Raw genomic sequence first — 21,183 nt, 5'->3', positions numbered from 1 at the left:
TGATAAAGAGATAGTATACTCGTAACTAGTATGTATGTATAAAGAAAGAAAAAAAAACCACGGTTAGGTGGTATATACAATTATGGACGGGCTGCCGAGTGCCGACACAGAGGTAGCCACAGCCGTGAACTACCGCACTGTACTGTGTCTGCTGCTAATATAGACTGGTTGATAAAGAGATAGTATACTCGTAACTAGTATGTATGTATAAAGAAAGAAAAAAAAACCACGGTTAGGTGGTATATACAATTATGGACGGGCTGCCGAGTGCCGACACAGAGGTAGCCACAGCCGTGAACTACCGCACTGTACTGTGTCTGCTGCTAATATATAGACTGGTTGATAAAGAGATAGTATACTCGTAACTAGTATGTATGTATAAAGAAAGAAAAAAAAAACACGGTTAGGTGGTATATACAATTATGGACGGGCTGCCGAGTGCCGACACAGAGGTAGCCACAGCCGTGAACTACCGCACTGTACTGTGTCTGCTGCTAATATATAGACTGGTTGATAAAGAGATAGTATACTCGTAACTAGTATGTATGTATAAAGAAAGAAAAAAAAACCACGGTTAGGTGGTATATACAATTATGGACGGGCTGCCGAGTGCCGACACAGAGGTAGCCACAGCCGTGAACTACCGCACTGTACTGTGTCTGCTGCTAATATATAGACTGGTTGATAAAGAGATAGTATACTCGTAACTAGTATGTATGTATAAAGAAAGAAAAAAAAAACACGGTTAGGTGGTATATACAATTATGGACGGGCTGCCGAGTGCCGACACAGAGGTAGCCACAGCCGTGAACTACCGCACTGTACTGTGTCTGCTGCTAATATAGACTGGTTGATAAAGAGATAGTATACTCGTAACTAGTATGTATGTATAAAGAAAGAAAAAAAAACCACGGTTAGGTGGTATATACAATTATGGACGGGCTGCCGAGTGCCGACACAGAGGTAGCCACAGCCGTGAACTACCGCACTGTACTGTGTCTGCTGCTAATATAGACTGGTTGATAAAGAGATAGTATACTACTAATATTATATATACTGGTGGTCAGGTCACTGGTCACTAGTCACACTGGCAGTGGCACTCCTGCAGCAAAAGTGTGCACTGTTTAATTTTAATATAATATTATGTACTCCTGGCTCCTGCTATAACCTATAACTGGCACTGCAGTAGTGCTCCCCAGTCTCCCCCACAATTATAAGCTGTGTGAGCTGAGCAGTCAGACAGATATATAATATATATAGATGATGCAGCACACTGGCCTGAGCCTGAGCAGTGCACACAGATATGGTATGTGACTGACTGAGTCACTGTGTGTATCGCTTTTTTCAGGCAGAGAACGGATATATTAAATAAACTGCACTGTGTGTCTGGTGGTCACTCACTATATAATATATTATGTACTCCTGGCTCCTGCTATAACCTATAACTGGCACTGCAGTAGTGCTCCCCAGTCTCCCCCACAATTATAAGCTGTGTGAGCTGAGCAGTCAGACAGATATATATAATATTATATATAGATAATAGATGATGCAGCACACTGGCCTGAGCCTGAGCAGTGCACACAGATATGGTATGTGACTGAGTCACTGTGTGCTGTGTATCGCTTTTTTCAGGCAGAGAACGGATTATAAATAAAACTGGTGGTCACTATCAGCAAAACTCTGCACTGTACTGAGTACTCCTAATGCTCCCCAAAATTAGTAAATCAAGTGTCTCTCTAATCTATTCTAAACGGAGAGGACGCCAGCCACGTCCTCTCCCTATCAATCTCAATGCACGTGTGAAAATGGCGGCGACGCGCGGCTCCTTATATAGAATCCGAGTCTCGCAAGAATCCGACAGCGTCATGATGACGTTCGGGCGCGCTCGGGTTAACCGAGCAAGGCGGGAAGATCCGAGTCGCTCGGACCCGTGAAAAAAAACATGAAGTTCTGGCGGGTTCGGATTCAGAGAAACCGAACCCGCTCATCTCTAGTTTTACCCTTTGTATTGAAGCCCTAACATTGATTATTAGCTTTTCTATATTCTGTATGTTTATTGCAAGGCAGGTTTTAAACTATTTCGATAATTTCTATTTTGCTAACGTCATTGTTTAGTCATGAAAGCTGTAACACAGAAATGGCTGCTAATTAGGATGACTTGGTGAAGCTGAATAGCATCTGTTAATATAACTATCTAAACTTTTATACTACCTTGCATGTTCCCTATTCCTATTCCCCTATCCTCTGACCATATGCTGAATTTGTCTGGGAGAATAAAATGCAGAGAATTTAGAAGATTGAGCTATTTATTTAGAAGTAACTGATATTATTGTACTTTCCAGCTCGGTTGTATGACTTACATTCTCTTCACTTTCAAAAGCCTCTATGGTTTGACCTACAATCTTAAATTTTCCTGCATTTTTGACCACATCCTGCTTCAAATAATCATCCTGCTTCAAAATGGAAAATACTCATACTGTACATATGGATTAATTTATTTTTTAATTATTTACTTGCGACCTGGAGATTTGGGTCTACCCTCCTCTTCCTTATAAAACCTTTTTTGCTGAAACAGAACAAGAAGGCTGCTACTAGGGGATGTAGTCAATTTGTAGACAGTCACTTTGGGGTACACGTAATGCCTGAAGATAAGATACACAGGTGCAGTATTACTCAGATCAAAAGTCACATTCCATTTTGCCAATCAAAATTCATGGTATCTTCCTCAGCTGAAGAGTAGAGGCAATCTTCATGTCTTTTGTGTTATATTGTTTGAATGTTAATAAAGTTTTCAGTATATCCATGCTTGAGCACAGATGACTTAATTGGTGCCTCAGTCAGTTTGATTTAACCATATATACTCAAGTATGGCTATCCTTAAAACCTGGACTGTAATGGCGGAGTGTGTGAAACTCTGCCATATAGCATCAGGTTCACACAAGATTTCATGTGAGTGTCCTAGTCTCCCAATAGTATGTAAAGAATACATCAAGGGATATGTAAATGTATAAATAAAAGTGTTGCGCATGTACAGATTCCACATACCGCACATGTGCTGACAGCATTCAAAAGACGCTCTGAGTCAATGGTGAGATTGCTGAGGGGTGACTTTTCACTCACCCACTTCTCAGTAAACATTGCAGTAACTACATCCTGCTTCACCACAAGAAAAGGTGAAGGAGCGCAGTGTACTTCAAGGCAAGTGGGGTCTTTGTACATGTGTACCTGTGTACCTGTGTCAACAAACTATATATGGACAGAAACAGTGTTGTCTATATGCTGACGCTTTAATGTAATCTGCCTCAGCTAATATCACACATGAGCATGTAGTGAATATAATCTAACTCTTATATTTGGTACCTGAACGTGTTGAAAGCCTCTCCTTCATAAAGCTGGGTAAACACCTATACAATTGTCGGGCCATTCTTTCAATTTCAACCATTCTTTCGACATCGCAAGAGTGTGTTGGCACCTTCGCTCAGGTCCATGTTGGACCAAAAGTGCAGTATGTGCGCACCTTCGACCAATCTAGCACACTTCCTCCAGCAACAGTGCCTGAAATCTGTAGAGTGTATACAAGCCTTACTTCTGACTGTGTACATGCATATCAGCACTGGGGTCAGAACTTCTGATCAGGTGTTAAGTCAGTTGAAACATTGCATCAAAAGAGTGACCACAAAGGTGTGTATCTAGCTTAACTCATAGAATATCAGTTTGGGAGGCCAATTCAATTAGCGGCGATGTGTGACCACACATCATGGGATATTTGACTGCGCACATATCCACCTATTACGTTAGGCTCAACCTTAAATACACATCACCCTTTGTAAGAGAACTGCAGAAGGAGTCAGAGTAAGATAGAATCATGGGGGTAATTCTGAGTTGATCGCTGCAGCAAGTTTGTTAGCAATTGGGCAAAACCACGTGCACTGCAGGGGGGGGGGCAGATATAACATTTGCAGAGAGAGTTAGATTTGGGTGGGTTATTTTGTTTCTGTGCAGGGTAAATACTGGCTGCTTTATTTTTACACTGCAATTTAGATTTCAGTTTGAACACACCACACCCAAATCTAACTCTCTCTGTACATGTTAAATCTGTCTCCCCTGCAGTGCACATGGTTTTGCCCAACTGCTAAAAAAATTCCTGCTGCGATCAACTTGGAATTACCCCCTATGTTTGGAAAAAATGTCACTGCTCACTAAGTTGTTCCTTAGATGTTTTATATAGTTAATTTTCAATACAAAGTATTTTAAACTTGCATACTGTATATGCAGCACTATGGAAATAAATAAAGTCTTCATACCGACTTTCTTTCCCTACTGTTTGCTGGCTTGCTTGTATTCTTTTATATTAGAGTAAACAGCATTTTGGTAAAGCTTGATACATGAACTCAGTTTGTGTGTATTCTAGGCACAGTGTAATTGTAATATTTCTTAACTGTTCCCAGGTCGGAGCTGCACCTGCACCAGATGGCAGACAGTCACTCCTTTGGAATCGCGCCATGTGTGAAGGTAGGGAGATGGCTCATTATGCAAATATGCATGCTCTCTGGATTAGCTGCTGCCCCTTCCTCTTTTCTTCTTGAGTGCTTGCACGCATGATATGTGGCCAATCTGACAGGGAAAATGTACATGAGAGAAATGTTATCTAGAGGACATTTTCAGAATATTGCTACATTCCTGCATTAGGTTTTGCTGATCACTATAGGGTGTAAGGACAGTACTGTATGGGGGAGATTCAATTGTTTGAAAAATCTAATAGACAGGAAAAAATAGACACACAACCGACTTTTCAAACATCTGAATTGCCTCCTATGTGTTATTGTTGCAGGATTGTCAGAACAATACCCTATTGTAGCTGAAATGATAGCATTATATTAAAACTTAATATGCTATTGTTTTTTCTCTGACGTCCTAGTGGATGCTGGGAACTCCGTAAGGACCATGGGGAATAGACGGGCTCCGCAGGAGACTGGGCACTCTAAAAGAAAGATTAGGTACTTTCTGGTGTGCACTGGCTCCTCCCACTATGACACTCCTCCAGTTAGATTTCGTGCCCGGCCGAGCTGGATGCACACTAGGGGCTCTCCTGAGCTCCTAGAAAGAAAGTATATTTTAGGTTTTTTATTTTACAGTGAGACCTGCTGGCAACAGGCTCACTGCATCGAGGGAGGAGAAGAAGCGAACCTACCTGCTTGCAGCTAGCTTGGGCTTCTTAGGCTACTGGACACCATTAGCTCCAGAGGGATCGACCGCATGGAACTTGCCTTGGTGTTCGTTCCCGGAGCCGCGCCGCCATCCCCCTTACAGAGCCAGAACCAAGAAGAGGTCCGGAAAATCGGCGGCAGAAGACATCAGTCTTCACCAAGGTAGCGCACAGCACTGCAGCTGTGCGCCATTGCTCCTCATGCACACTTCACACTCCGGTCACTGAGGGTGCAGGGCGCTGGGGGGGGGCGCCCTGAGGGCAATATATGACACCTTGGCTGGCAAATCTACATCATATATAGTCCTAGAGGCTATATAGATGTAAAATTAGTTACCCCTGCCAGTATTCCAGAAAAAGCGGGAGAAAGTCAGTTGAAAAAGGGGCGGGGCTTCTCCCTCAGCACACTGGAGCCATTTTCTCTTCACAGTGCAGCTGGAAGACAGCTCCCCAGGCTCTCCCCTGTAGTTTTCAGGCTCAAAGGGTTAAAAAGAGAGGGGGGGCACAAAATTTAGGCGCAATATTGTATATACAAGCAGCTATTGGGAAAAATTCACTCAATATAGTGTTAATCCCTAAATTATATAGCGCTCTGGTGTGTGCTGGCATACTCTCTCTCTGTCTCCCCAAAGGGCTGTGTGGGGTCCTGTCCTCAGTCAGAGCATTCCCTGTGTGTGTGCGGTGTGTCGGTACGGCTGTGTCGACACGTTTGATGAGGAGGCTTATGTGATGGCAGAGCAGATGCCGATAAATGTGATGTCGCCCCCTGTGGGGCCGACACCAGAGTGGATGGATAGGTGGAAGGTATAAACCGACAGTGTCAACTCCTTACATAAAAGGCTGGATGACGTAACAGCTATGGGACAGCCGGCTTCTCAGCCCGCACCTGCCCAGGCGTCTCAAAGGCCATCAGGGGCTCAAAAACGCCCGCTCCCTCAGATGGCAGACACAGATGTCGACACGGAGTCTGACTCCAGTGTTGACGAGGTTGAGACATATACACAATCCACTAGGAACATCCGTTACATGATCCCGGCAATAACAAATGTGTTACACATTTCTGACATTAACCCAAGTACCACTAAAAAAGGGTTTTATGTTTGGGGAGAAAAAGCAGGCTGTGTTTTGTTCCCCCATCAAATGAGTGAATGAAGTGTGAAAAAGCGTGGGTTCCCCCGATAAGAAACTGGTAATTTCTAAAAAGTTACTGATGGCGTACCCTTTCCCGCCAGAGGATAAGTTACGCTGGGAGATATACCCTAGGGTGGATAAGGCGCTCACACGTTTGTCAAAAAAGGTGGCACTGCCGTCTTAGGATACGGCCACTTTGAAGGTACCTGCTGATAAAAAGCAGGAGGCTATCCTGAAGTCTGTATTTACACACTCAGGTACTAGACTGAGACCTGCAGATAGTGCTGCTGCAGCGTGGTCTGTAACCCTGTCAAACAGGGATACTATTTTGCGAACATAAGACGTCGTCTTATATATGAGGGATGCACAGAGGGATATTTTGCCGGCTGGCATCCAGAATTAATGCAATGTCCATTCTGTCAGGAGGGTATTAGAGACCCGACACTGGACAGGTGATGCTGACTTTAAAAGGCACATAGAGCCTTATAAGGGTGAGGAATTGTTTGGGGATGGTCTCTGGGACCTCGTATCCACAGCAACAGCTGGGAAGAAATTTTTTTACCTCAGGTTTCCTCACAGCCTAAGAAAGCACTGTATTATCAGGTACAGTCCTTTCGGCTTCAGAAAAGCAAGCAGGTCAAAGGCGCTTCCCTTCTGCACAGAGACGAGGGAAGAGGGAAAAAGCTGCACCAGTCAGCCAGTTCCCAGAATCAAAATTCTTCCCCCGCTTCCTCTGAGTCCACCGCATGACGCGGGGGCTCCACAGGCGTAGCCAGGTACGGTGGGGGGCCGCATCAAAAATTTCAGCGATCAGTGGGCTCGCTCACAGGTGGATCCCTGGATCCTTCAAGTAGTATCTCAGGGGTACAAGCTGGAATTCGAGGCGTCTCCCCCCCGCTGTTTCCTCAAATCTGCCTTGCCGACAACTCCCTCAGGCAGGGAGGCTGTGCTAGAGGCAATTCACAAGCTGTATTCCCAGCAGGTGATAGTCAAGGTGCCCCTACTTCAACAAGGACGGGGTTACTATTCCACACTGTTTGTGGTATCGAAACCGGACGGTTCGGTGAGACCCATTTTAAATTTGAAATCCTTGAACACATACATAAAAAAAAAATTCAAGTTCAAGATGGAATCGCTCAGGGCGGTTATTGCAAGCCTGGAGGAGGGGGATTACATGGTATCCCTGGACATCAAGGATGCTTACCTACATGTCCCCATTTACCATCCTCACCAGGAGTACCTCAGATTTGTGGTACAGGATTGCCATTACCAATTCCAAACACTGCCGTTTGGACTGTCCACGGCACCGAGGGTCTTTACCAAGGTAATGGCAGAAATGATGATACTCCTTCGAAAAAAGGGAGTTTTTAATTATCCCGTACTTGGACGATCTCCTTATAAAGGCGAGGTCCAAGGAGCAGTTGTTGGTCGGAGTAGCACTATCTCGGGAAGTGCTACAACAGCACGGATGGATTCTATACATTCTAAAGTCACAGCTGGTTCCTACCACACGCCTACTGTTCCTGGGGATGGTTCTGGACACAGAACAGGAAAAAAAAAAAAAAAAGTGTTTCTCCCCCAGGAGAAAGCCAAGGAGCTGTCATCTCTAGTCAGAGACCTCCTGAAACCAAAACAGGTATCGGTGCATCACTGCACACGAGTCCTAGGAAAAATGGTAGCTTCTTACGAAGCAAAATTCCATCGGGCAGGTTCCATGCAAGAACTTTTCAGTGGGACCTCTTGGACAAGTGGTCGGGATCGCATCTTCAGATGCATCGGCTGATAACCCTGTCTCCAAGGACCAGGGTATCTCTACTGTGGTGGCTGCAGAGTGCTCATCTTCAAGAGGGCCGCAGATTCGGCATACAGGACTGGGTCCTGGTAACCACGGTGGCCAGCCTTCGAGGCTGGGGGGCAGTCACACAGGGAAGAAATTTCCAAGGACTTTGGTCAAGTCAGGAGTCGTCCCTACACATAAATATTCTGGAACTGAGGGCAATTTACAATGCCCTAAGTCTGGCAAGGCCTCTGCTTCAAAACCAGCCGGTACTGATCCAATCAGACAACATCACGGTAGTCGCCCATGTAAACAGACAGGGCGGCACAAGAAGCAGGATGGCGATGGCAGAAGCCACAAGGATTCTCCGATGGGCGGAAAATCACGTCTTAGCACTGTCAGCAGTGTTCATTCCGGGAGTGGACAACTGGGAAGCAGACTTCCTCAGCAGACACGACCTACACCCGGGAGAGTGGGGACTTCATCCAGAAGTCTTCCAACTGTTGGTAAACCGTTGGGAAAGGCCACAGGTGGACATGATGGCATCCCGCCTCAACAAAAAACTAGATATTGCGCCAGGTCAAGGGACCCTCAGGCAATAGCTGTGGACGCTCTAGTGACACCGTGGGTGTACCAGTCGGTTTATGTATTCCCTCCTCTGCCTCTCATACCAAAGGTACTGAGAATAATAAGAAAACGAGGAGTAAGAACGATACTCGTGGTTCCGGATGGGCCAAGAAGAGCTTGGTACCCAGAACTTCAAGAAATGATATCAGAGGACCCATGGCCTCTACCGCTCAGACAGGATCTGCTACAGCAGGGGCCCTGTCTGTTCCAAGACTTACCGCGGCTGCGTCCCTGGAGTTCAGACATTTGTAAAGGGAGTGCTACATATTCAGCCCCCTTTTGTGCCTCCTGTGGCACCTTGGGATCTCAACGTGGTGTTGAGTTTCTTAAAATCACATTGGTTTGAGCCACTAAATACTGTGGATTTGAAATATCTCACGTGGAAAGTGGTCATGTTATTGGCCTTGGCTTCGGCCAGGCGTGTGTCAGAATTGGCGGCTTTGTCATGTAAAAGCCCTTATCTGATTTTCCATATGGATAGGGCAGAATTGAGGAGGGGTCTCGGCTTTACAACTTTGCCGAGCTGCAACTTGGTCAGGGGCAAACACGTTTGCTAAATTCTACAAATTTGATACCCTGGCTGAGGAGGACCTTGAGTTCTCTCATTCGGTGCTGCAGAGTCATCCGCACTCTCCCGCCCGTTTGGGAGCTTTGGTATAATCCCCATGGTCCTTACGGAGTTCCCAGCATCCACTAGGACGTCAGAGAAAATAAGATTTTTCTCACCGGTAAATCTATTTCTCGTAGTCCGTAGTGGATGCTGGGCGCCCATCCCAAGTGCGGATTGTCTGCAATACTTGTATGTAGTTATTGCCTAACTAAGGGTTATTGTTGAGCCATCTGTTGAGAGGCTCAGTTATATTTCATACTGTTAACTGGGTATAGTATCACGAGTTATACGGTGTGATTGGTGTGGCTGGTATGAGTCTTACCCGGGATTCAAAATCCTTCCTTATTATGTCAGCTCGTCCGGGCACAGTGTCCTAACTGAGGCTTGGAGGAGGGTCATAGTGGGAGGAGCCAGTGCACACCAGGTAGTCATAAATCTTTCTAGAGTGCCCAGCCTCCTTCGGAGCCCGCTATTCCCCATGGTCCTTACGGAGTTCCCAGCATCCACTACGGACTACGAGAAATAGATTTACCGGTGAGTAAAATCTTATTTTCTCTTTACCATCTCAAAACAGGTGATAAGTAGTGCAAAATCCCTATTTTAAGGTAAAAATATGGGGATGTGGTTCAAAACCCCTGGGACACCCACCGGAATGACTACTTAGGCACTAAGATGTTTTTAATTATATTTAATTGGCCAATAATTACGTCATTTTTGGCCTCAAAAAAGTGATGGAAATTGGGGTACAAGGTATGGGATGGGTATATTGGGGTGCTGTATGAGTGGGACAAGTGTTTTTAGACTTGCAGGTTGGAGTGATCGGTCTGTTTCCACTTTTTGAAAAACTCTCCTAAAAAGACCCAAATATATACTTATACCCATTTTATGTACCCCAATTTTAATGAGAGCACTTCTTCTGCTGAAAAAAAATTTGCTTTCTATAATTGTTTCACATTTAAAAAACAACAACAGCCATTTGACCCAATTTATATACACCAAATAGTTTTGTTATGGCCACTAATAGACTACTATTCCGTTCCCAACATTCCACAGAGACAGCACTGACTAAAGTGGTTAATGATTTGGTCACTACAAAGTCTAAAGGCCATTACTCACTACTTATTCTTCTAGATCTATCTGCTGCATTTGACACTGTAGACCACTCTCTTCTCATACAGACACTACAATCCCTAGGTCTTAAAGACACAGCCCTTTCTTGGTTCCTATCCTACCTATCTAATCGCTCCTTCAGTGTTCGCTTCTCTGAATCTACCTCCTCTTCGCTACCTCTTTCAGTTGGAGTACCACAAGGCTCAGTCTTGGGTCCTCTGCTTTTCTCTATCTATACCTCATCTCTTGGTAAACTAATCAGCTCTTTTGGATTTCAGTATCATCTGTACGCAGATGATACTCAAATCTACCTATCCTCCCCTGACTTGTCCCTATCTGTACTGGACCGTGTCACTGAATGCCTTTCTGCCATTTCATCCTGGATGACATCTCGCCACCTCAAACTGAATATTTCAAAGACAGAGTTAATTATATTTCCATCGGCCAATAGTAGGTACCAACCTGATATCTCTATCACTGTTGAAAACTCGACTATCTACCCTACCCCACAAGCTCGCTGCCTAGGTGTCATCCTTGACTCTGATCTGTCCTTTGTTCCCCACATTCAATCTGTCTCAAGATTATGTTACATGCATCTAAAAAAACATATCCAAAATATGACCATACCTTACACAAGACACTGCTAAAACTCTAATCCACGCTCTTATTATCTCCCGCATTGATATTATTGCAATAGTCTCCTACAGTGCCGTAACTAGGCATTTTAGCGCTGTGTGCAAGAAACGACAGTGGCGCCCCCCCCCCCCATGTAAGATAGGGGCAGTGCGCGCAAAAAATTTCTAGGGGCGTGGCTTCACGGGGAAGGGGCGTGGCCACAAAATAATAGCAATTCATACTACGGTGCACAGTAGTCTACATTATTCAAATTATGCTGCACAGTAGCGCCACTACACCAGGTAGAGCCCCTTTTATACATTACAGCAGACAGTGTCCCCCTTTTTACACATTGCGGCAGCCAGTCCCCCTTTTTACACATTGCGGCAGCCAGTCTCCCTTTTTACACATTGCGGCAGCCAGGACCCTTTCTTACACATTGCGGCAGCCAGGCCCCCTTTTTACACATTGTGGCAGATAGACCCTTTTTAAACACATTGCGGCAGCCAGTCCCCCTTTTTACACATTACAGCAGCCAGTCTCCCTTTTAACACATTGCGGCAGCCGGTCCTTCTTTTTACACATTGCGGCAGACAGCGTCCCTTTTTTACAATTACAGCAGACAGCGTCCCCATTTTTACACATTACGGCAGACGGTGTCCCCCTTTATACACATTGCGGCAGCCAGTCCCCCTTTTTACACATTACGGCAGCCAGTCCCCCTTTTTACACATTGCGGCAGATAGACCCTTTTTACACATTGCGGCAGCCAGTCCCATTTTACACATTGCGGCAGCCAGGACCCCATTTTACACATTGCGGCAGCCAGTCCCCATTTTTTACACATTGCGGCAGCCAGTCCCATTTTTTACACATTGCGGCAGCCAGTCCCATTTTACACATTGCGGCAGCCAGTCCCCCTTTTTTACACATTGCGGCAGCCAGTCCCATTTTTTACACATTGCGGCAGCCAGTCCCATTTTACACATTGCGGCAGCCAGTCCCCCTTTTTTACACATTGCGGCAGCCAGTCCCATTTTTTACACATTGCGGCAGCCAGTCCCATTTTACACATTGCGGCAGCCAGTCCCATTTTACACATTGCGGCAGCCAGGACCCCATTTTACACATTGCTGCAGCCAGTCCCATTTTTTACACATTGCGGCAGCCAGTCCCATTTTACACATTGCAGCAGCCAGTCCCATTTTACACATTGCTGCAGCCAGTCCCATTTTTTACACATTGCGGCAGCCAGGACCCCATTTTACGCATTGCTGCAGCCAGTCCCATTTTTTACACATTGCGGCAGCCAGTCCCATTTTACACATTGCGGCAGCCAGTCCCATTTTACACATTGCTGCAGCCAGTCCCATTTTTTACACATTGCGGCAGCCAGGACCCCATTTTACGCATTGCTGCAGCCAGTCCCATTTTTTACACATTGCGGCAGCCAGTCCCATTTTACACATTGCGGCAGCCAGTCCCATTTTACACATTGCTGCAGCCAGTCCCATTTTTTACACATTGCGGCAGCCAGGACCCCATTTTACGCATTGCTGCAGCCAGTCCCATTTTTTACACATTGCGGCAGCCAGTCCCATTTTACACATTGCGGCAGCCAGTCCCATTTTTTACACATTGCGGCAGGCGGTGTCCGAGAGAGAGACAGAGAGAGAGACACACAGAGAGAGAGACAGATAGAGAGAGAGAGAGAGAGAGAGAGAGAGAGGGGGGAATATACTTACCTTCTCCCCGCTGACAGGCTCCTCGTGCAGATCCCTCAGTGCAGGAGGTGAGGTGAGAAGAAGGAGGAGGGAGGGGGAGCAGGGAGCCGCAGCAGCGCTATGTTATTGGTAGTAAGCGCCGCTGCAGCATCCCCCTCTCCTTCTGTATTGGCTGCCGGGCAGCCAATACGGAAGGAGAGGGGGATGCTGCAGCGGCGCTTACTACCAATAACATAGCGCTGCTGCGGCTCCCTGCTCCCCCTCCCTCCTCCTTCTCCGCTGCCTCCGGCGCAGATGTCTGCTATCCTCACAGCGCGGCGCACGGCGCAGAGACTTAGAGGCGGCATGTAATGAGTCAATTTGACTCATTACATGCCGCTGGCCGTGCGCCCCCAGGGCAACTGCGCTGTGTGCCAAGCCCCCTTGGCACACACGTAGTTACGGCTCTGGTCTCCTAACTGGTCTTCCCAAAACGATACTCTCACCACTACAATCCATTCTGAATGCAGCGGCGAGGCTTATCTTCCTCACTAGATGTTCATTGTCTGCAGATCCACTCTGTCAGTCCCTCCATTGGTTACCTGTACTCTACCGCATTCAATATAAAATACTTTTACTCACACACAAGGCCATTAACCATACTACACCAACGTACATCACTTCGCTTATCTCAAAATATCTCCCAACCCGACCTCTTCGCTCTTCACAAGACCTGCGTCTCTCATCCACACTCATTACTCGCTCCCACTCACGATTGCAGGACTTTCATCGGGCTGCACTCACTCTGTGGAATGCCCTCCCATGCCCAATAAGACTCTTCTCTAGTCTCCAAACCTTCAAGTGTTCCCTGAAAACTCACCTCTTTAGGCAAGCGTATCAAATTCCAGAACCACCCACATAACTTTCATAAACCTTCTTATCAAATTGCATCCACTCTGTACAGTCCACACATTTCCTCACTTGTCTTCTCATTCTTTACTTTCCCTTCCTCTCGAACCCAGTTCATCATTGCTGTATGACCATATCATACAGCCCACCAAGAACCTTTGCAATCTGGTGGACAACTATGCAATAGATAGCACCTTTCCTTGTGTAGACATGCCTATTTCCCTATAGATTGTAAGCTTGCGAGCAGGGCCTTCCTACCTCTATGACTGTTTGTTATCACCCAGTTTGTTATTGTTATTTCCAATTGTAATGCGTAACGGAATTTGCTGCACTATATAAGAAACTGTTAATAAATAAATAAATAAATAAATAATAATGTTTCTCTGACGTCCTAAGTGGATGCTGGGACTCCATAAGGACCATGGGGATTAGCGGCTCCGCAGGAGACTGGGCACAACTAAAGAAAGCTTTAGGACTACCTGGTGTGCACTGGCTCCTCCCACTAAGACCCTCCTCCAGACCTCAGTTAGATTCTTGTGCCCGGCTGAGCTGGATGCACACTAGGGGCTCTCCTGAGCTCCTAGAAAGAAAGTATATTTTAGGTTTTTTATTTTACAGTGAGATCTGCTGGCAACAGACTCACTGCAGCGAGGGACTAAGGGGAGAAGAAGCGAACCTACCTAACTGGTGGTAGCTTGGGCTTCTTAGGCTACTGGACACCATTAGCTCCAGAGGGATCGACCGCATGGAACCGGCCATTGATGTTCGGTCCCGGAGCCGCGCCGCCGGCCCCCTTACAGAGCCAGAAGCAAGAAGTGTTCCGGAAAATCGGCGGCAGAAGACTTCAGTCTTCACCAAGGTAGCGCACAGCACTGCAGCTGTGCGCCATTGCTCCTCATGCACACCTCACACTCCGGTCACTGATGGGTGCAGGGCGCTGGGGGGGGGGGGGGGGCGCCCTGAGCAGCAATATAAACACCTTGCCTGGCAAAATCATCACAATATATATCCCCAGAGGCTATATATGTGATAAATACCCCTGCCAGAATCCATAAAAAAGCGGGAGAAAAGTCCGCGAAAAAGGGGCGGAGCTATCTCCCTCAGCACACTGGCGCCATTTTCTCTTCACAGTGCAGCTGGAAGACAGCTCTCCAGGCTCTCCCCTGCAGTGTTCAGGCTCAAAGGGTTAAAAAGAGAGGGGGGGCACTAAATTTAGGCGCAATATTGTTTATACAAGCAGCTATTGGGGGAAAAATCACTCAGTTATAGTGTTAATCCCTGCATTATATAGCGCTCTGGTGTGTGCTGGCATACTCTCTCTCTGTCTCCCCAAAGGACTTTGTGGGGTCCTGTCCTCAGTCAGAGCATTCCCTGTGTGTGTGCTGTGTGTCGGTACGGCTGTGTCGACATGTGGGATGAGGAAGGTTACGTGGAGGTGGAGCAGAGGCCGATAAATGGGATGTCGTCCCCTGTGGGGCCGACACCAGAGTGGATGGATAGGTGGAAGGTATTAACCGACAATGTCAACTCCTTACATAGAAGGCTGGATGACGTAAAACATCTGTGGGACAGCCGGCTTCTCAGCCCGCGCCTGCCCAGACGTCTCAAAGGCCATCAGGGGCTCAAAAAAGCGCCCGTTACCTCAGATGGCAGACACAGATGTCGACACGGAGTCTGACTTCAGTGTCAACGAGGTTGAGACATATACACAATCCACTAGGAACATCCGTTACATGATCTCGGCAATGAAAAATGTGTTACGCATTTCTGACATGAACCCAAGTACCACATAAAAGGGGTTTTATTTTTGGGGAGAAAAAGCAGCCAGTATTTTGTTCCCCCATCAGATGAATGAATGAAGTGTGTAAAGTAGCGTGGGTTCCCCCGATAAGAAACTGGTAATTTCTAAAAAGTTACTGATGGCGTACCCTTTCCCGCCAGAGGATAGGTCACGTTGGGAGATATCCCTTAGGGTGGATAAGGCACTCACACGTTTGTCAAAAAAGGTGGCACTGCCGTCTTAGGATACGGCCACCTTGAAGGAACCTGCTGATAAAAAGCAGGAGGCTATCCTGAAGTCTGTATATACACACTCAGGTTATATACTGAGACCTGCAATTGCCTCAGCATAAATAGTGCTGCTGCAGCGTGGTCTGATACCCAGTCAGATAATATTAATACTCTAAGACAGGGATAATAGTTTGCTAACATAGAGCATATTAAAGACGTCGTCTTAGATATAAAGGATGCACAGAGGGATATTTGCCGGCTGGCATCCAGAATTAATGCAATGTCCATTCTGCCAGGAGGGTATTAGAAACCCAGCAGTGGACAGGTGATGCTGCCTATAAAAGGCACATGGAGATTCTGCCTTATAAGGGTGAGGAATTGTTTGGGGATGGTCTCTGGGACCTCGTATCCACAGCAACAGCTGGGAAGAATTTTTTTTACCTCAGGTTCCTCACAGCCTAAGAAAGCACTGTATTTTCAGGTACAGTCCTTTCGGCTTCAGACAAGCAAGCGGGTCAAAGGCGCTTCCTTTCTGCACAGAGACAAGGGAAGAAGGAAAAAGCTGCACCAGCAGCCAGTTCCCAGGATCAAAAATCTTCCCCCACTTCCTCTGAGTCCACCGCATGACGTTGGGGCTCCACAGGTGGAGACAGGTGCGGTAGGGGCACGTCTCGGGAACTTCAGGGACCAGTGGGCTTGCCCACAGGTGGATCCCTAGGTTCTGCAAGTAGTATCACAGGGATACAGGCTGGAGTTCGAGGCGACTCCCTCTCGCCGTTACCTCACATCAGCCTTGCCTGCTGCCCTCGGAGAAAGGTAGTACTGGCGGCAATTCACAAGCTGTACTTCCAGCAGGTGAAATCAAGGTACCCCTCCTTCAACAAGGCCGGGGTTACTATTCCAAAATGTTGTGGTACCGAAACCAGACGGTTCGGTGAGACCCATTCTAAAATTGAAAGCCTTGAACACTTATATACGAAGGTTCAAGTTCAAAATGGAATCGCTCAGGGCGATTATTGCAAGCCTGGAGAATTTCATGGTATCACTGGACATCAAGGATGCTTACCTGCATGTCCCTATTTACCCTCTTCACCAGGAGTACCTCAAAATTGTGGTACAGGATTGTCATTACTAATTCCAGATGTTGCCGTTGGTCTGTCCCCGGCACCGAGGTATTTACCAAGGTAATGGCCGAAATAATTATCCCGTACTTGGACGATCTCCTTATAAAGGCGAGGTCCAGGGAGCAGTTGTTCGGCGGAGTAGCACTATCTCGGGAAGTGCTACAACAGCACGGCTGGATTCTGAATATTCCAAAGTCGCAGCTGGTTCCTACGACGCGTCTACTGTTCCTGGGTATGGTTCTGGACACAGAACAGGATAAAAAGGGTTTCTCCCGGAGGAGAAGTCCAAGGAGTTGTCGTCTCTAGACAGAGACCTCCTAATACGTATACAGGTGTCGGTGCATCAATGCACGCGAGCCCTGGGAAGGATGGTAGCTTCTTACGAAGAAATTCCATTCGCCAGGTCCCATGCAAGGATTTTCCAGTGGGATCTGTTGGACAAGTGGTCCGGGTCGCATCTTCAGATGCATCGGCGGATAACCCTGTCTCCAAGGGCCAGGGTGTCGCTGTTGTGGTGGCTGCAGAGTGCTCATCTTCTAGGGGGCCGCAGATTCGGCATAGAGGACTGGGTCCTGGTGACCACGGATGCCAGCCTTCGAGGCTGGGGGGCAGTCACACAGGGAAGAAACTTCCAAGGCTATGGAAAAGTCAGGAGACTTCCCTACACATAAATATTCTGGAACTAAGGGCCATTTACAATGCCCTAAGTCAGGCTAGACCCCTGCTTCAACACCGGCCGGTGCTGATCCAGTTAGACAACATCACGGCGGTCGCTCATGAAAACCGACAGGGCGGCACAAGAAGCAGGATGGCGATGGCAGAAGCCACAAGGATTCTCCGATGGGCGGAAAATCATGTGTTAGCACTGTCAGCAGTGTTCATTCCCGGAGTGGACAACTGAGAAGCAGACTTTCTCAGAAGACACGACCTCCACCCGGGAGAGTGGGGACTTCATCCAGAAGTTTTCCTAATGATTGTACACCATTGGGAAAGGCCACAGGTGGACATGATGGTGTCCCGCCTCAACAAAAAGCTACAAAGATATTGCGCCAGGTCAAGGGACCCTCAGGCGATAGCTGTGGACGCTCTGGTAACACCGTGGTTATACCAGTCGGTGTATGTGTTCCCTTCTCTGCCTCTCTTACCCAGGGTAATGAGAATAATAAGAAGGAGAGGAGTAAGAACTATACTCATTGTTCCGGGTTGGCCAAGAAGAGCTTTGTAACCAGAACTCCAAGAAATGATCTCAGAGGACCCATGGCCTCTGCCGCTCAGACAGGACCTGCTGCAGCAGGGGGCCTGTCTGTTCCAAGACGTACCGCGGCTGTGTTTGACGGCATGGCGGTTGAACGCCGGATCCTGAAGGAAAAGGGCATTCCGGAGGAAGTTATCCCTACGCTATTTAAAGCTAGGAAAGAAGTGAACGCAAACCATTATCACCGCATATGGTGGAAATATGTTGCGTGCTGTGAGGCCAGGAAGGCCCCAAATGAGAAATTTCAGCTAGGTCGATTTCTGCACTTCCTACAGTCAGAGGTGACTATGGGCCTAAAATTGGGTTCCATGAAGGTCCAGATTTCGGCTCTATCGATTTTCTTCCAAAATAGAACTGGCTTCACTGCCTGAAGTTCGGACTTTTGTTAAGGGAGTGCTGCATAGTCAGCCCCCGTTTGTGCCTCAAGTGGCACCGTGGGATCTCAACATGGTGTTGGATTTCCTGAAGTCGCATTGGGTTGAGCCACTTAAATCCGGGGAGCTACAATACCTCACGTGGAAAGTGGTCATGCTGTGGGCCGTGGCGTCGGCCAGGCGTGTATCAGAATTGGCGGCTTTGTCATACAAAAGCCCTTATCTGTATTTTATATGGATAAGGCGGAATTGAGGACTCGTTCCCAATTCCTTCCTAAGGTGGTATCAGTTTTTCATGTGAACCAACCTATTGTGGTGCCTGCGGCTACTTGGGACTTGGAGGATTCCAAGTTACTGGACGTAGTCAGGGCCCTGAAAAGTATATGTTTCCAGGACGGCTGGAGTCAGGAAAACTGACTCGCTATTTATCCTGTATGCACCCAACAAGCTGGGTGCTCCTGCTTCTAAGCAGACTATTGCTCGCTGGATCTGTAGCACGATTCAACTTGCACATGCTGCGGCTGGACTGCCGCACCCTAAATCTGTAAAAGCCCATTCCACGAGGAAAGTGGGCTCTTCTTGGGCGGCTGCCCGAGGGGTCTCGGCTTTACAACTTTGCCGAGCTGTTACTTGGTCGGGTTCAAACATTTTTGCAACAGTCTACAAGTTTGATACCCTGGCTGAGGAGGACCTAGAGTTTGCTCATTCGGTGCTGCAGAGTCATCCGCACTCTCCCGCCCGTTTGGGAGCTTTGGTATAATCCCCATGGTCCTTACGGAGTCCCAGCATCCACTAGGACGTCAGAGAAAATAAGATATTACTCACCGGTAAATCTATTTCTCGTAGTCCGTAGTGGATGCTGGGCGCCCATCCCAAGTGCGGATTGTCTGCAATACTTGTTTATAGTTATTGCCTAACTAAAGGGTTATTGTTGAGCCATCTGTTCAGAGGCTCAGTTATATTTCATACTGTTAACTGGGTATAGTATCACAAGTTATACGGTGTGATTGGTGTGGCTGGTATGAGTCTTACCCGGGATTCAAAATCCTTCCTATTTGTGTCAGCTCTTCCGGGCACAGTATCCTAACTGAGGTCTGGAGGAGGGTCTTAGTGGGAGGAGCCAGTGCACACCAGGTAGTCCTAAAGCTTTCTTTAGTTGTGCCCAGTCTCCTGCGGAGCCGCTAATCCCCATGGTCCTTACGGAGTCCCAGCATCCACTACGGACTACGAGAAATAGATTTACCGGTGAGTAAAATCTTATTTTTTCTATATTAGTTTGTATTTTTTGTGGGTACAGGCAGATTTACCTATTTTCTCCTATACTCATCTCTGGTTTTGCCGGCTAGAATTATCGTGCAAATTCTGTTTCTGGAATAGGATACGTGCAAAAAACGGGAGCGCGCAGTCGGCAAAAGCTGTTTTTTTGGAGATAGGTGCAATAACTTAAGCCACGATCGCAGATCACATCAGCGCGGCTAATTGGATACTGCACTCTGTCTGTAATTAATTGCTTTATTTCACCCCAGAGAAGTTACAAAATAGCTATTTTCATTATGTGATACACCTATTTCTAATCCCGTGTAAATGGGGATGGCTAGGGAATTCAGAATTACAATAAACAAATCTCAATAGTTAAAGGAGATAATGGAGGTAATGGAGAAAAATTTATTTTTCCTGTAGCACATGTCTAACGCTGAGGCAGAGCTGGAAGTAAAATAGGCGTACACTACTTAAAACTCATGTTCAGCAAAATAGCAAATTTGCGCACATATGCAGAGCCAGATCCTGATCTGCTGCAAGTCATCACCATCAGTGGTAACTTGGACCTGCCCTATACTAAGGACACAAGGTATCTCCTAACAGAAAGTTATACCCTTTTGTGGTGTTCTGCAAGGACCACTTTCTCATGTCAGCGCTCTGTACCCACCCAGTTCCTCCTTTTCAGCTGTAAGAGTCAATACATTGAATTTTGCATTATCACATGTTGCACTCATTTTGTGAGAGAGTGCAGTGTGAATTATTGCACAAACAGGAGAACAGGACGTCCAACTCTGCATAAGTCCCTAAATTAGCAATTTCTAACTAACAGAATTTGGGGGTAATTCAGACAGAGTTGATCGCAGCAGCAAATTTGTTAGCGGTTGGGAAAAACCATGTGCACTGCAGGTGTGGCAGATATAACATTTGCAGAGAGAGAGTTAGATTTGGGTGAGTTATTTTGTTTCTGTGCAGGGTAAATACTGGCTGCTTTATTTTTACACTGCAATTTAGATTCCAGTTGCATAACACCCCACCCAAATCTAACGCTCTCTGCACATGTTATATCTGCCCCCCCCCCCCCCATCCCGCAGTGCACATGAGTTTGCCCGACTGCCAACAAATTTGCTGCTGCGATCAACTCTGAATTAGGCCCTTTGTGCCTTGATTTGTGTAAGTGATATGGGTGTTATTTTGGTTGTTAGGCTAGGTTATGCTGACAGGAGCGGTCATAAGGACCTCTCTATGGGGTCTATTTATTAACACTGTAGTGGACCTCTGAAACGTAACATTTTGAATCTATTTATGAATACTGGGCTCTAAGCGGAGGTTCTCTCCCTGTCACTGCCAGCAAGAAGTCTATTATATATTAGCAGTGCTTTATATAGAGCGAATATTTCAGTCATTCACACCAGTTCTCTGCCCCAATGGAGTTTACAATCTATGGGGCAGATTTATTAAACTTGGTGAAGTGA

The 21,183-nt window shown here is 46.8% G+C and overlaps 1 protein-coding gene across 6 annotated transcripts in view; it reads left to right on the top strand.

The window, feature by feature from the left end:
- MYO18B (myosin XVIIIB) overlaps positions 1 to 21,183 on the top strand; it is a 1,127,577-nt gene that overhangs the window by 208,923 nt on the left and 897,471 nt on the right. For all 6 annotated transcript variants that reach the window (XM_063913212.1, XM_063913213.1, XM_063913208.1 and 3 more), the window contains exon 12: positions 4,449 to 4,512. In XM_063913212.1, coding sequence (XP_063769282.1) covers positions 4,449 to 4,512 — 64 coding nt within the window. The remainder of the gene's footprint in view (positions 1 to 4,448; positions 4,513 to 21,183) is intronic.

This window comes from Pseudophryne corroboree, chromosome 1 (genome assembly GCF_028390025.1).
Source record: "Pseudophryne corroboree isolate aPseCor3 chromosome 1, aPseCor3.hap2, whole genome shotgun sequence".
Taxonomy (NCBI): Eukaryota; Metazoa; Chordata; class Amphibia; order Anura; family Myobatrachidae; genus Pseudophryne; species Pseudophryne corroboree.
This window is presented reverse-complemented; position numbering and strand designations above follow the sequence as displayed.